This window comes from Cornus florida, unplaced genomic scaffold (genome assembly GCF_030987335.1).
Source record: "Cornus florida cultivar Cherokee Brave unplaced genomic scaffold, ASM3098733v1 CherokeeBrave_3.0.0_Hap2_Chr08, whole genome shotgun sequence".
Taxonomy (NCBI): Eukaryota; Viridiplantae; Streptophyta; class Magnoliopsida; order Cornales; family Cornaceae; genus Cornus; species Cornus florida.
In genome coordinates this window covers 49891212-49904259 of record NW_026775578.1, presented here as the reverse complement: position 1 = coordinate 49904259, position 13048 = coordinate 49891212, and the positions used below count along the sequence as shown (strand labels likewise).

The window sequence follows — 13048 nt, the reverse complement described above, 5'->3', positions numbered from 1 at the left end:
GGACGGTGTTCTCATCGAATCCGAGTGAAAAAATAATTGAGTATATATAGATTAAGGCTCAGTTTGGTAGAGTAGAAATGGGAGGAAAGGGAAGGGAAGGTGATGGAGGGCAACTAAAAAACTGTGTTTGGGTAAAATGGGTGGAAGGGAAGGGAAGGAAAGGGAAGGGTTTGGAGGGTTATGCATAGCCTTCCACAGTAATTTGTTTAACCTCCCAAAAATGGGAGGAAATGGAAGAAAAGAGAAGGTAATGGTTGATGATGCCAATTTTACCCTCAAATCAATATACATACAAGATAGCAGTTGCAGAAAGAATGGAGAGACGGCGGGCAACGACGAACCCAAACTGGAACAGCGGCGATGGCTAACCCGAACTGGAACAGCGACGATGGAAACTTGAAAGATATGGGTTTTGATTTTCTGAACAATCTGATATACTGATACGGATTTTGAATTTTTGATTCTTGCCGACAGAAAGATAAACTGAAATATATGGGTTTGGGTTTTGAACTTCTGAATCTTGTAGACAGAGAGAGAGAGAGAGTTAAGAACGATAATAGAGATGGAGGCCGAGATTGGGAAGGCTTAAATGATTTGCCCTGGATCGGAACCTTCAAGAACGAAGGTGCTACAGCCGGATCTGGATCGCCCTTGTTTAAGAAAGAAATTTTTCTTTCCTTTTCTTGTTTCTTTCCTTTTATTATATATATATATATATATATATATATATAATGGGGATGGAGGCGAGAATGGGGAGCTGAAATGATTTGCGCTTTTTTTTTTTTTTTTTTTTTTTTGCAGGTATACTATATATATATATATATATATATATATATAAATAATAAGGATATAATAGTAAATTTATTATTAAAATAATCCTTCCTTTTCCTTTCCTTTTTCTCATAACTAATCTTATCCAACCCCTTCAAATCCACCGTACCAAACATATCCTAAGTGTTAACACCACTCAATAATATTTATTTATTTTATTATTATTATTATTATTATTTTATCAAATGATGATACACTCTATCCTTTACAATTAGTATTAGAATCAAACTCAATTCTTGATTAATTAGTATTAGAATCAAACTCAATTCTTGATTCTTGTATCGCATGCTATCGGATTTGTCAATGGGGGCTCAGTTGCCAAGTCTGGCTCTATACCCGGACGTGAAACGGATTTGGGTGACTCAGAAATATTCAGAATACCGCAGACCCGAATAATTAACGAGAGTGAGTCACCAGATGGTGGATGTGGATACCAAATTCAACCCGTTCAACCAGCCCAATTTACAAGGGATAAATTGCAACCAACAAACCCTAATGTCATCGTGCGAGCGACGCTTCTACATCACCAATTTTACCTCTCTACATTTGCAGTCAGTCGTTCCATAGCTGAACGCTGTTTCAACTTTGCATCGTGAGACCATCTCTCTCTCTCTCTCTCTCAATCTATTGCAGCAAAACCCATTTTTGTAACTCTTTTTCTTTTGATTTTCATCCAAGTTCCATATAAGTGTTTTGTTTTCCATTTGATTCACAATAGTTGTGCAAGTTAAAAAAAATATTACAAATTCAAAGAGAGAACTGGTTTCTCCATCTAAAATTCAAGGTTTTTTAATGTGAATGTTCACTCTGAGATTAGGGTTATGTGTCCTTTCCTTTTTCAATTTGTTCAGCTTTCTGTCATTGATTTTCACAAGCTATTTTACTAAATTGATACAATATGTATTCGCAGCAAGCAGTCGAGGTTGAACTATATTTGCTGTGACAAAGGCACTTGAAGCCTTCACTCATCCCGGTACATCTTCACCTTCTTCCGCGAGGTTGCTTTCTTGAATGAATTAGATATATATATTTTTTTCTCACTTGTTTATTCTCTTATAATTGTTGTATATATAATGCTTCCCACTCTTTTCTTTGATACACTACTATAGCTTGAATTCACACAACTATTACCACCTAGATAAATTGATAGTCGCTGTACCCCTCATTGCATGTCAATAAAAAAATTGTGAATTCTCTCTTCTTCTTTTTTTCTTTTTTTTTTTAATTAAAAAAAAAAAAAAAAAACAAATATGGGGTTCTATGATTGAGTAAAATTTTGCTGCTAAAATCTTATCAAGTGTTGTTTTCAATTTCAATTCTGCTTTAAATTTCATTATGTTGATTTGAATTATAAAATGTGATTCTTTGGTGGTTTGGGTTGTCTGGTTATTATCAATATTTAGATACAGTGATCTTCTGGATTTGTAGGGCCCACTTGGTTTCTTAGTTGACAGTTTTTGAGAACTCTATGAAAAAAACTGAGTGAAAAAGTATTTGTTTTTAGATAATTGCCTTTTATAGTTATTTAAAAATAGTTTTATGTTTTTTTGAGTTCTTGAGAAATGTTTTTTGCGTGTCAAACCAAGCAAGCCCTTAGCTTTTGTAGTTTAGGTAATTGGTATTTCTCTCTTCAAATCAAAATGGCTAGCTTTTTTGGTGCACCTAATTTTTAATTATTATTGGGAATTGGTATGAGGTAACCTGGATAGACCTTCTCAAGTGATCATGAAAGCATTCAATTGATATTGTTTACTGGATTAATTATTTTGTGGGATTTAAGCTTAAGGGATAACATAGTTGATCAGAGCAAGGTTGTTAAAATCGGGATTCTACGCAAAATCGTTTTAGACTCCGTAGAATTGGAATCGCAGAATCGGATCGTGAATCATAAGATTCTACAAAATTGTGAAAAATCAATTGAAACTAACTTCTTAAACAATAAAATATGTAAAATATAACAAAAATAAGGCCAAAACATACAATATTACATATCTATGAGTTCACAAATCTCAAATCCTAACTCATCCATTTCCAAAGTTAGAAACTAAAATTACATATCAAAAGGAATTTTTTTTTTTTTTTTTTTTTCGAAAAGTGAAGAAATAAGAAGATCTTTTTCTCCACCAATCCAAGTGTTACAGTGTATGTGACCTTATTAGTCACAAGTATGAAATTAATCAAGAGTCAGCACAACAAAATTAATGAACCACATATTAACTCGATCTCATTATACTATCACTTTAGACTACAAAATTATATACCTTGGCTGGCATATCCGGCAAGTCTTCTAAGCTTTCAAATTATTTTTAATTTTTAATATATATGATAAGCCTTCATTTAAAAAAATAAAAATAAAAATTAGTCAAATGAATATTGATCATGAAACCAAAATTTGCCTAAACCTATTAGCCACGAGTATGCATCCTTGAGATATAATTGATCATTTTAATTTTTTATAATTAAACACAAATATATTATGGAACATCGACTTACATGGTAAAAATAATTGATATATATACATATATATATTTCTTTTTCTGCCACTAATGAAAAATAATTTATATTTTACAGAATAAATATTTAACTTTGTATACTATACTTGGGCCAAGCCTCTTTTTTTTTTTGTAGCCCAGAAGAAGCCAACCCAAAAATAAAGAAACCAGCCCAAAAACAAAGGCCCAAACAACCAATTTTGTAGAATCGTATGATTCTACACGATTTTACCCCCGATTCTACATGATTCTATCCCCGATTCTACCAAATGAACGATTTTGCTAAGATTTGGATCGATTTTGGATTTTGAATCACACGTCTACGACTCAAAATCAGGATTTTGACAACCATGGATCAGAGAATAGTTGATGGAGGTGAAGAATGTCTCAAATTGCTGAAATGTGGGTGCAAAGGATGATGCATTGAAAGACAAGAAGTATGAACTAATTAAACAGGTGCTTATGTCATGTACATGTGGACTTGAAATTCACATTAAGAGAAGAGAACAATAGTGGGTGATCAAGTAGGTACTCTTATCTCCCATTTTTTCAAACTAAGTGATCTGCCTTACATGGCCCCAATTTGTATTCTCTACTCATTTCGGTATCCATTAAAATATCTCTTCTTGTCAAGTCAACAAAATGATAAGATAAAATACGTGTACTATATTAAGCATGCTTTGAATGAACACAATACCATATCCATATATACTGAGTTATATTAAAACAGTTTTTGAGGTTTGATCTCTTCTATCTTAAGTAACCCCTGTGAAGAACAGAATGAATTATAACGGTAGAAGAAAGCATTCAAGCGAGGTGATAAGGAAATTTAACTTACTAAGAACAAACCAGAGTATACTTTTGGTCATTCCAGAACTGAATGCTTGCATCCAGGGTATAAGGAGGATCTTTATACCATAATTACTGAGATAAAGCAATTAATGAATTCAAATTAGTAAATGATATTGAATCCATAATATTGTGGTCATACTTGAGCATTCCCGTAGATTAAGAAAAATCAAAATTGAAAAGCAGATCTTCCTCCTCCTCTGTTGTCATATGCTGTTTGTTTAGGATTCACGGTGCTTTGACATTTTGCATTGGGTAACATTTACTTTTTCAAGGGCTGAAGAAGATTGTTTATATAACACAAGCAAATTTATCTGACTTCATGAACTCTTATGCTATGTTTAGTTGGAGATTGAGGAGTGATGGATGAGGGGAGGGGGGATAAAAGGACTTTTACATGTTTGGTTGGAGGGAAGGAAAGGAGGGAGGAAGCAAGGAGGGTTCTATCCACCCAAAATTGGGGGGAAGGGGAGAGAGAAAGAATGGATAATTACCAAAAATATGCAATTTTCATTTTTAACCTCCCAAAATTTGAAATAAATATCTGATTTTTTTAACTTTATATAATAACGGTATATTGGTGAAAAGAATATAATAACTCTCTTTCCCTTCCTTCTAACCAAAAAAAAAAAATAGTGTCACCCATCCATCCTTTCTACTATTCCTTCTATCCAACCAAACAAAAAGTGAGGTAGACATCTTCCCTTTCATTGGATGCCTCATCCATCCCTTCCCCTCTCCCTTCCATCCATGTTTCTATCCCTCAAACCAAATGGAGCTTAGTAGAAGCAAGTGATATCTTCCCTTTGAATAAATCACTTTACTGTGGATAGCTTGAACTTGAGTAATGCTATTAAGAGAGCTTCCTCATGACAAGAGCCATGAGCTCTCCATATTTAACCATTGGATTAATAGATGTATTAAATGGTTAAATATAGAGAGCTCACGGCTCTTGTCATGAGTGAGATCTCGAGTTGTCTTGATATTAAGGCATTCATACATACATATTACGTACCCATATAAGAATCACTCTTAGCGATGACTTCACTTGTCTAGATTTGGACAGTTTGGGAATGCATAATTCTTTCATAGTCATTCCATTTCAAAAATAATCTGGTGATTATATCTCCTGTGTTTTGGGAACATATATAGGCATTGTGTTGTATGCTACTGTTTTGGCACTTAAACCATAGGAATTTTGACGGTAAAATTTTATAAGTAGCCCTTATAGAGGTTTCCCTTTTACTAACCGGCTTATTTGTTTGTAGCAACAACAACAATCAAGCCTCTTTTTCCAACTACTTGGAGTCGGCCTTATTTGATTGTAGCAAATTGCACATAAATGCGTGACATGGATCTTCGTATTTGAGTATTTGCTTTCTTATTGTATAGGCCATATAAGTTTGGATTTCTGTTGTGTTAAAAATCTCTACAACTTATGCAAATCAAGAACTTATCTAAGAAAAAGAAAAAGAAAAAGAGAAAGAGAAAGAGAGAAGCATTACAAGGACCATTGCAATTAACACGAATTATTGGCAGCCTATGGTGTTTAATGACATGATTTTCTATTTTTTGCACTCTGAGCAGAAAATATTGGATTAGCTTGAGCACTTAGGTACTAAAATAAATTCTTAACATGAGCTTTTGCTGCTTATGTGGAATTCTTAATTTGTTTGTTTTTCTATTTCTATTGCTCTTCCCTTTGCTGATGCTGATGTGGATTATGTTTGGAAATGCAGGAGTTGCATATAGCTAATTGTTTTAAATGTCAAATAGACCAGACCCAGATATTGATGATGATTTTAGTGAACTTTATAAGGAGTATACTGGCCCTCCAAGATTAAATGCTACTGATGTACAAGACAAAGCAAAAACGAACAAAAGATCCCATGCAGATTCTGATGAGGAAGAGGAGCCCCGTGATCCTAATGCTGTCCCAACTGATTTTACTAGTAGAGAAGCTAAAGTTTGGGAAGCAAAATCTAAAGCAACTGAGAGGAACTGGAAGAAAAAGAAAGAAGAAGAGATGATCTGTAAAATATGTGGCGAATCAGGCCACTTCACTCAGGTATATTAGTGCTATCTTTGGATGCTTCTTAGTAAGTCCCATGAAAATAAAAATTGTAGATTGTATCATGCATGTATGTTTTTAGACATGCAGAAACATATTTGTTCATTTTTACCATAATAGCAATTTTATTTGTTTGTTTTCAGTAGCTTTTAAGTCTCCAGGTGCCGCCAAGCGAGGGGAAAATATATTTTTGTTGACATACTATGACACTAAAAGAGTCTAAGGCTGCTAATACTTTTGCAGGTATTCCTGCCTTGCCAAGTCCTCTTCTAGGCAATGGGAAATAACACAAACTAACTTGGATCCAAGTTGAGATTGGGATAAACTTGGAAACATTTTTTCTTTTTCTTTTTTTTTTTAAATTCAATTGAACTGACAACCCAAATTAATTGCATTTATATTGATTGGGGTGTACTGGATCCCTTGGTAGTTTTTGTAACTAGCTTTGAAATTTTGTTTAGTGCTCGTGAGGGTGAAGTGAACACCACAACCAGAGTGCTTGTGCACACAGTATCTTTGTGGTTGGGCAATCTACATTATTATACTTTTGTGAAAATGGTATCTGTATGAAATATCTTAATTGTTATTCTCTATCAGCATTAAGAGGAGTGCATGCACGAGATATTTTCGTTCTGCCGAATCTTGGAATAAATTTTAGAAGACTTGACGGCAGATCTTTCAAATTTATTTGTTGATATCCTATTTGTTTCCCCCTTCTTCTTTTTTTGTTTTTTTTCATACTTGTATGTTTTTGGTTTTGTGATACATGTTCTTACAGGGGTGCCCATCTACCCTTGGAGCAAATCGCAAATCGCAAGATTTCTTTGAAAGAGTGCCTGCAAGAGAAAAACATGTGAAAGCCCTTTTTACAGAGAAAGTGATATACAAGATCGAAAAAGATATTGGCTGCAAAATCAAAGTAGAGGAAAAATTTATTATTGTCAGTGGCAAGGATAGGTTGATCTTGAAAAAAGGCGTGGATGCTGTGCACAAAATTAAAGAAGAGGGTGACAACAAGGGTTCTTCTAGTTCTCACATGGCCAGGTCTAGGTCTCCTGAGCGGAGAAGTCCTGTTGGTTCTCGGTTGGGACGCTCTGATTCTCAAAGGTCTAATCCCAATTCTGCATCACAGTTTGATCATAGGTTTGGTAGACAGGATAAGGTTGTGGAAAACCGTGTTCGCGAGGATCTCCAGAAACTATCAAGAAATTCTCCAAAAGGTAGGTACTACCTTGGATATGTTAGTGTATATCGTAAGCTGGTAGCCATGCTCACAGTTTTTTAGTTCCCCATAAACTTTAACCTGTGTTTTTTTTTTTTTTTTTTTATAACAAATTTTGTTGCTTATTATTTTGTTTGCAGCAAGAGGTAAGTTCTTATGTTCAAGCATTATGTGTTCGATTCTGAAGTATCTTTCATGGGTGGGTCTGAATTGAACGGATTGTCTCGAAAATGAAATAATTTACTGAAAGCATATCCAGACTTGTTTGCCTCAGATGGGTTCACTATGACAATTTAAGATAGCATGTATAATTAAAGCTGCCATCTATACAAGACATCTAGAACTGAAGTGCTTAATACACTCTTTGGTGAAGCTTATGGTAATGATGGAGCCAGAGGTCGGTCAAGCCATTCAAGATCTCCAGCACGTCCTCCTTACACTGGCAACTCATATAATTCCTATGATGATCATAGGCACAGCATGGGGGCCTACAGGACTGATGGATGGGATTCTGAAAGACGAGGATCTGACTTGCAATCTGGCCGTAAGTTTGAAAACCCTGCCTTCCCACAGGTGTTAGAGGATTTAGAGTTGGAACATAAGAGGGAAGCAGTGGATCTTGGAAGAATTCGCGACAAGGAAGAAGATGAAGAGAACTACAAGCATCGTGAGGTGTGAATCTTTCTCACAATCTACTTGTATTATACCCCCAGGATTATTTTGAGACAAGCTTCTTAGGGTTTTCATACATCTGTAAAACTAAAATACAAATGCGTTTCATTGCTGCCCTTGATTTTTGTTGTCTTTTGAAATTTTGTATTTTCTGACTATTGGTTTCTACTTGATTAAGGCCATTAGGGAGCTGAGGGAGAATTACATGAACAAACTGGTTGTTCTAAGGGGAATGCATGCAAAACAGTGGGAAGAGTTTCTTCAACTCGATGGCCAAAGGAGACAACAGTGGGCACGCCAGCAGATGTCCAATTCAGGGTTTGGTAGTTACAAGCACCCTAGTTATGCCGAATATGATAGCTCTTCAGGCAATTCTCACTTTGCTGGAGCCAATGTACCAATGGAATCAAGGGGCAGGTACCCTAACCACATGGAAAGTTATCCTCCTTCAAGACCTCGTGACACGTACGGTGACTTTCAGCGTCAAAGGAATGAAGACTATGGGAAAGCATATAACCGGTACTAATTCAGTACGTTCGAGTTAAGTTTGGTAAGTTGTCTCTCACTTTAATCAAACCAAGCAGTCTGAATCTTGTCCATCCTTTGTTCACTTTTAGTGTATTGAATGTCCCATTTAGTGCATAAGGTTCATAAGACGTGGTTGGGAGCAATTGTAGAGTGCACCACTCCCAATTTTAGTGTGCATTACATTCAGGGTTGCAGATTCTGTGGATTCAGTAGGTTTTCGATTGGGTTGGAGCAGAAGACTAAGTAATTTTTTTTGTAGGTTTCCAGATTTAGTTTTGCGTAAAATGTGTTAGCTTAAATTTTTATTTCAAAAATTTTCAGGGATGGAGTCGGTCTTTTGGGTACAAGTTATGCACAAGAAATCCCCCAACCTAGGTAAGCATGTTGATTATGTTTCTGGACTTTGAGAAGGAGACTGTAAGAATTTAATGCTAGTACAGTTTGTTTGGTTTTAAAGAACAAACATTGAGGATGGTATTGGCTTAATCAGCTAGGGCTGGTTGTTTTTTATGTTTGCTACTCTCTCTTAGAGGTTCAGATTTGCATGGTGTATTAGCACTGGTAAGTCTTTGGTTCATCCTATGGAAGTGAGAAATGAAAATGCTTTATTTTATCGTTATGATTTGTTAGGGACGGACATACAACCCCGCCAAAAAAAAAAAAAATTCTGGGTACGTCACTGGTTCTGATCCTGGACTCAGAATTGAGCAGCAGGTTTGATTTGGAGAGTAAACAGATTAATATTTTATTTTTAAAATTTTAAGAAAAAAAATGCAAGGAGAAATCACTGACACCATTTTAGTGGGTGGAGATGACAGATTTAGAATTTTTTTTTTTTTTGGTCAATTATAACATTATTAAGTGTTATGGTTTGGATCATAAAGAAAATAATGCTTGTGGAGATATAGTGTGTGCAAAGCCCATGGATGTTTAGTCAACTGCAACAGCGTTGTGTTGAGCAACACGTTGGATTTAAGTTTGGAGGAAACATTGAATTATGCATATTAGGAAATTTAATTGTATTTCAGTTCATTTTATGATTCTATGTAAATTGCCCTGATTAGGTACAATTTTGTATAGGGAACGCATGTAACCCACCCTTCTTAAAAGTACGAATCACCCAAGTACTTCACGTAAATATTAAACGAAAACCATTGTATTTAAGGGTGCAATTAAGACAAGTTGAAGTTTCAATTATGGTTGAATCGGTGCAATGTCAATGTTTAAACGGTTGAATCCGTACGCTTGACGGACGGGTTAGCCAACAACTTCTAAAAGAAGCAACGGGTTAGCCAACATTGTCTAAAAGTAGTTTAGTCTATGTTCTCTATAGAATTAGAGCCGTGGGATAATTTTTTTTTCAATTTTAATTCTAATGTTTCAGGTCGAACGCAGTTTTAATGAATTTACAATTTTTTGAATAAATTCAATCATTCTTTTTTATTTCTTTATTTATCACAGCATACGTGTGCATTTGTAATTGGTCTATATCTCTCAACCCAAGTCCGAATCGGATGGAGGGATTTGAGTCCAAGTCTTAACCCAGACACGACTCGGGTTTAGGAGTGTGGCAATTCGTGTTGGCGTGTCATGTTTGTGTCGACACGATTACGACACGAACATGATTAGGGTTAACACGAGCACGACACGATTAATAATCGTGTCTAAGACCCTTGACACGAATACGACATGATTATTATATGTGTAACACAACACGATACGCATAACTTGTTTAATAAATTGATCAAGACTTGACACGACACGAAAAGACACATTTAAGTCATTTTTGACATGAATACGATATTTATTTTACACATTTTGCTAAATGGGTCATTTTTAATACGAACACGACACTTTTATGATACGTTTAGTTAATCGTGTCATAATCGTGTTTACAGGGTCAAACACGAATACGACATATTTAGTTAGCGGGTCAATCCGTGTCGACACGATTATAACACGAACACGATTAGTCCAAATCCAAATTCGCTTATCTTGTTTGTGTTAGCGTGTCGTGTCAAATATTGTCATCCCTACTCGTGTTGGATTCAATTGTTGTGAACCCTAATTATAGCAGAACCAGTGGTCTTATGACTTGTGACATGTTCAACAACGTGCAATGCCTAAACAAGTTTATCTATCACTGGTTCCGCTATTATTACTTCTTAAAGAAAAGTGAATGGTTAATTTTTTTAATAAATAAATAAATAAATAAAAATCATGTATTTTAATAGAACTATGTTTTATTATTTATTTTTTTTAAAAATGGTATTTATTTATTTATTTAAAAATCATGTATTTTAATAGAACTACAGATACGTAGGAAAAAAAGAACTACGGATCAAAGTGTTTCTCGAATCTATATATATCCATGGAAGTGTATTTCTACTCTTTTTGGTTTTTACTTCAAAAATTATACTTATACATCTTCAAGTACGCTTTAAGAAAAATGCCTTCACATGATTACATGCTTTAGAACTTATTTTCCAAATCCATGTTGTTTGTGACCTTCCTAAATTTATTCCATTCCTTATTTCTTATGTGACAGGTTAAAACCAAAACCAAAACCAAAACCAAATGTTTTTTTTCTTGGTAAATTTATACAATACCTTATTGAATTTTTTTTTTTTTTTTTTTGAAAAAAAAAAAAAAAAAATGGTGGATGACATTATGTTAGGATAACTTATTTACCTCCTTCGAAAAATGAATATTAAGAAAAGATTTTAAGTTCGACTCTGTCTCGCATCAACTTGCCTACTGAACTTTCTGTCGATCTTAGCTTCCACCAGTTTTCTTAAGACCAATCGGTGTTAGATATGACTTCAACTTTGTATTTAAACTTGTGTTCGTGACGACAAGTGATTATTAAGGTGTTGATGTTCTTGCCATTATGGAAGAAGATTCGGATAAGATATGTATTTTTTGGGTATTGAAAAAATAAATTTCAAATCAACTTGGAAAATAAAATAAATTAATCAGATTTCTTGAACATTTCAACCATGTCATACACATTCAATAAAATATAAAAGAGTTTCCAATTTATTAATTCAAATCAAAATAGAGCAAAACCTAACAAACAAAAAAGAGAGACTAATTCAATTCACACACTGCTCCTAATAGAAGAACTATACCCACTCTGATCATCCCAATATTTTGACCAAAGCATCACACCACCATACTTAGGTGACCTCTTGATCACCGGAATAATCTGCGAAGTCAACACGTCGGCCGGAATAAACCCGCTTCCGGCCGCCTGCGGAGCCGCCGGCAACCCCAAGAATATCCTCCTAGCTTTGATGGATGTAGTCCAAACCTTCCATGAACTTTTCAGGTTATCAACATTTCCAGAAGTGTATTGGCAAGGAGGGTTGTTATAAAACTGTACCCAAACATAGTCAAAAAGGCCAGTATTGAGGGCAGTCCCTAAAAAGTTATCAGGAAATGGACATTGTGGTGCCCCTGTTAGGTACACTTTTCTACCATACTTACTATAAGCTGATAAATATCTTGCAAGGTCATCCCAATGTTGGGTCGACCCGAGCTCTATGTCAAAATCAATCCCGTCCAATGTAGCATTTCCCAATGGCCGTGAAATTGTACGTCCCCCTAAAAAGTTGTTCCACAGATAACGTGCGACGTTTCTTGCGTCAGCTTTGGAAGCTAGCGAGTAGTTTCCAATGCCTCCCCCGAGGGAGAGCATGACCTTAATGCCTCGTTTTTGGCAATAACGTATTCCGTCACCCATGATGGTGCAACCGTTGGTTGCAGGGTTGCAGTGACCGGCTAGGTTGATTTCGGGGGTTTGGCCGTTGCCAAATTTGTTGAGGAAGGCTATGTTGATGTAGGAGAATCTTCCAGTGGCACATGTTTCGGCTAGGGTTCCCTCGTTGCCGTTTTGGCCCCAGTAGACGGCGATGCCAGCGGCGAAGGAGGTGTGGACTAGGGCTAGGAATACAAGGGAGAGGAGTAGAGATGTGGGTTGATGTTTGATAGCCATTGTTGAATGTTGGTAGTACAAAAATGTGAGGTGGGTTGTGTGTTTTTATAGTGCTAAGGACAAGAAGGGAAACTTCTTTTTAAGAGTTGAAATTTTATTGTGCCTTTGTCGCAAAGGCGGTGTTTTGGCCTTTTTTTTTTTTTTTTTTTTTTTTTTTTTTTTTGGTAAGAAGAAGTCAACAAGCCACATTTTCTGTGGCTTGTTTTGAACCTTAGCTATAGGCTGAGTTCTTGCTGGCTTCTTTAATTTGCAGCTCAGTATCTTGTCAATTTGGATTTGTAAAGCCTCAAAGAAAAAAAAATTATATTCTAAACATTTCAAAAATAAATAACTTATTTATTTTATTTTTTTTCAAAAGTTCAAGAAAACACATACTCGTAATATTG

General features: G+C 35.3%; 2 protein-coding genes across 4 annotated transcripts; one reads left to right on the top strand and one right to left on the bottom strand.

The window, feature by feature from the left end:
- The first annotated feature begins 1290 nt into the window (after positions 1-1290).
- Positions 1291-9284, top strand: LOC132271692 (uncharacterized). 3 transcript variants are annotated; one of them, XM_059773144.1, is made up of 7 exons: positions 1291-1423; positions 1742-1804; positions 5912-6240; positions 7022-7463; positions 7839-8137; positions 8316-8687; positions 8987-9284. In XM_059773144.1, exons 3-6 carry the CDS (start codon positions 5938-5940, stop codon positions 8661-8663), a joined length of 1392 nt encoding a protein of 463 aa, XP_059629127.1. In that variant the 5' UTR covers positions 1291-1423; positions 1742-1804; positions 5912-5937; the 3' UTR covers positions 8664-8687; positions 8987-9284. The 3 variants fall into 3 exon arrangements, with proteins under 3 accessions (XP_059629127.1, XP_059629125.1, XP_059629128.1); XM_059773142.1 differs by having other exon boundaries at positions 1742-1829; XM_059773145.1 differs by lacking the exon at positions 1291-1423 and adding an exon at positions 1460-1478.
- A 2397-nt stretch (positions 9285-11681) lies between these two features.
- LOC132268639 (acidic endochitinase-like) lies at positions 11682-12991 on the bottom strand. The gene has a single exon (XM_059769459.1). It carries the CDS (start codon positions 12660-12662, stop codon positions 11766-11768), a length of 897 nt encoding a protein of 298 aa, XP_059625442.1. The 5' UTR covers positions 12663-12991; the 3' UTR covers positions 11682-11765.
- Positions 12992-13048: the final 57 nt, after the last annotated feature.

Coding starts and splice junctions, on each gene's coding strand:
- LOC132271692 (XM_059773144.1), top strand. CDS start 5,938: ATGTCAAATAGACCAGACCCAGATATTGATGATGATTTTAGTGAACTT. Junction 6,241..7,021: donor AATCAGGCCACTTCACTCAG/GTATATTAGTGC, acceptor ATGTTCTTACAG/GGGTGCCCATCTACCCTTGG. Junction 7,464..7,838: donor ATCAAGAAATTCTCCAAAAG/GTAGGTACTACC, acceptor TCTTTGGTGAAG/CTTATGGTAATGATGGAGCC.
- LOC132268639 (XM_059769459.1), bottom strand. CDS start 12,662: ATGGCTATCAAACATCAACCCACATCTCTACTCCTCTCCCTTGTATTC.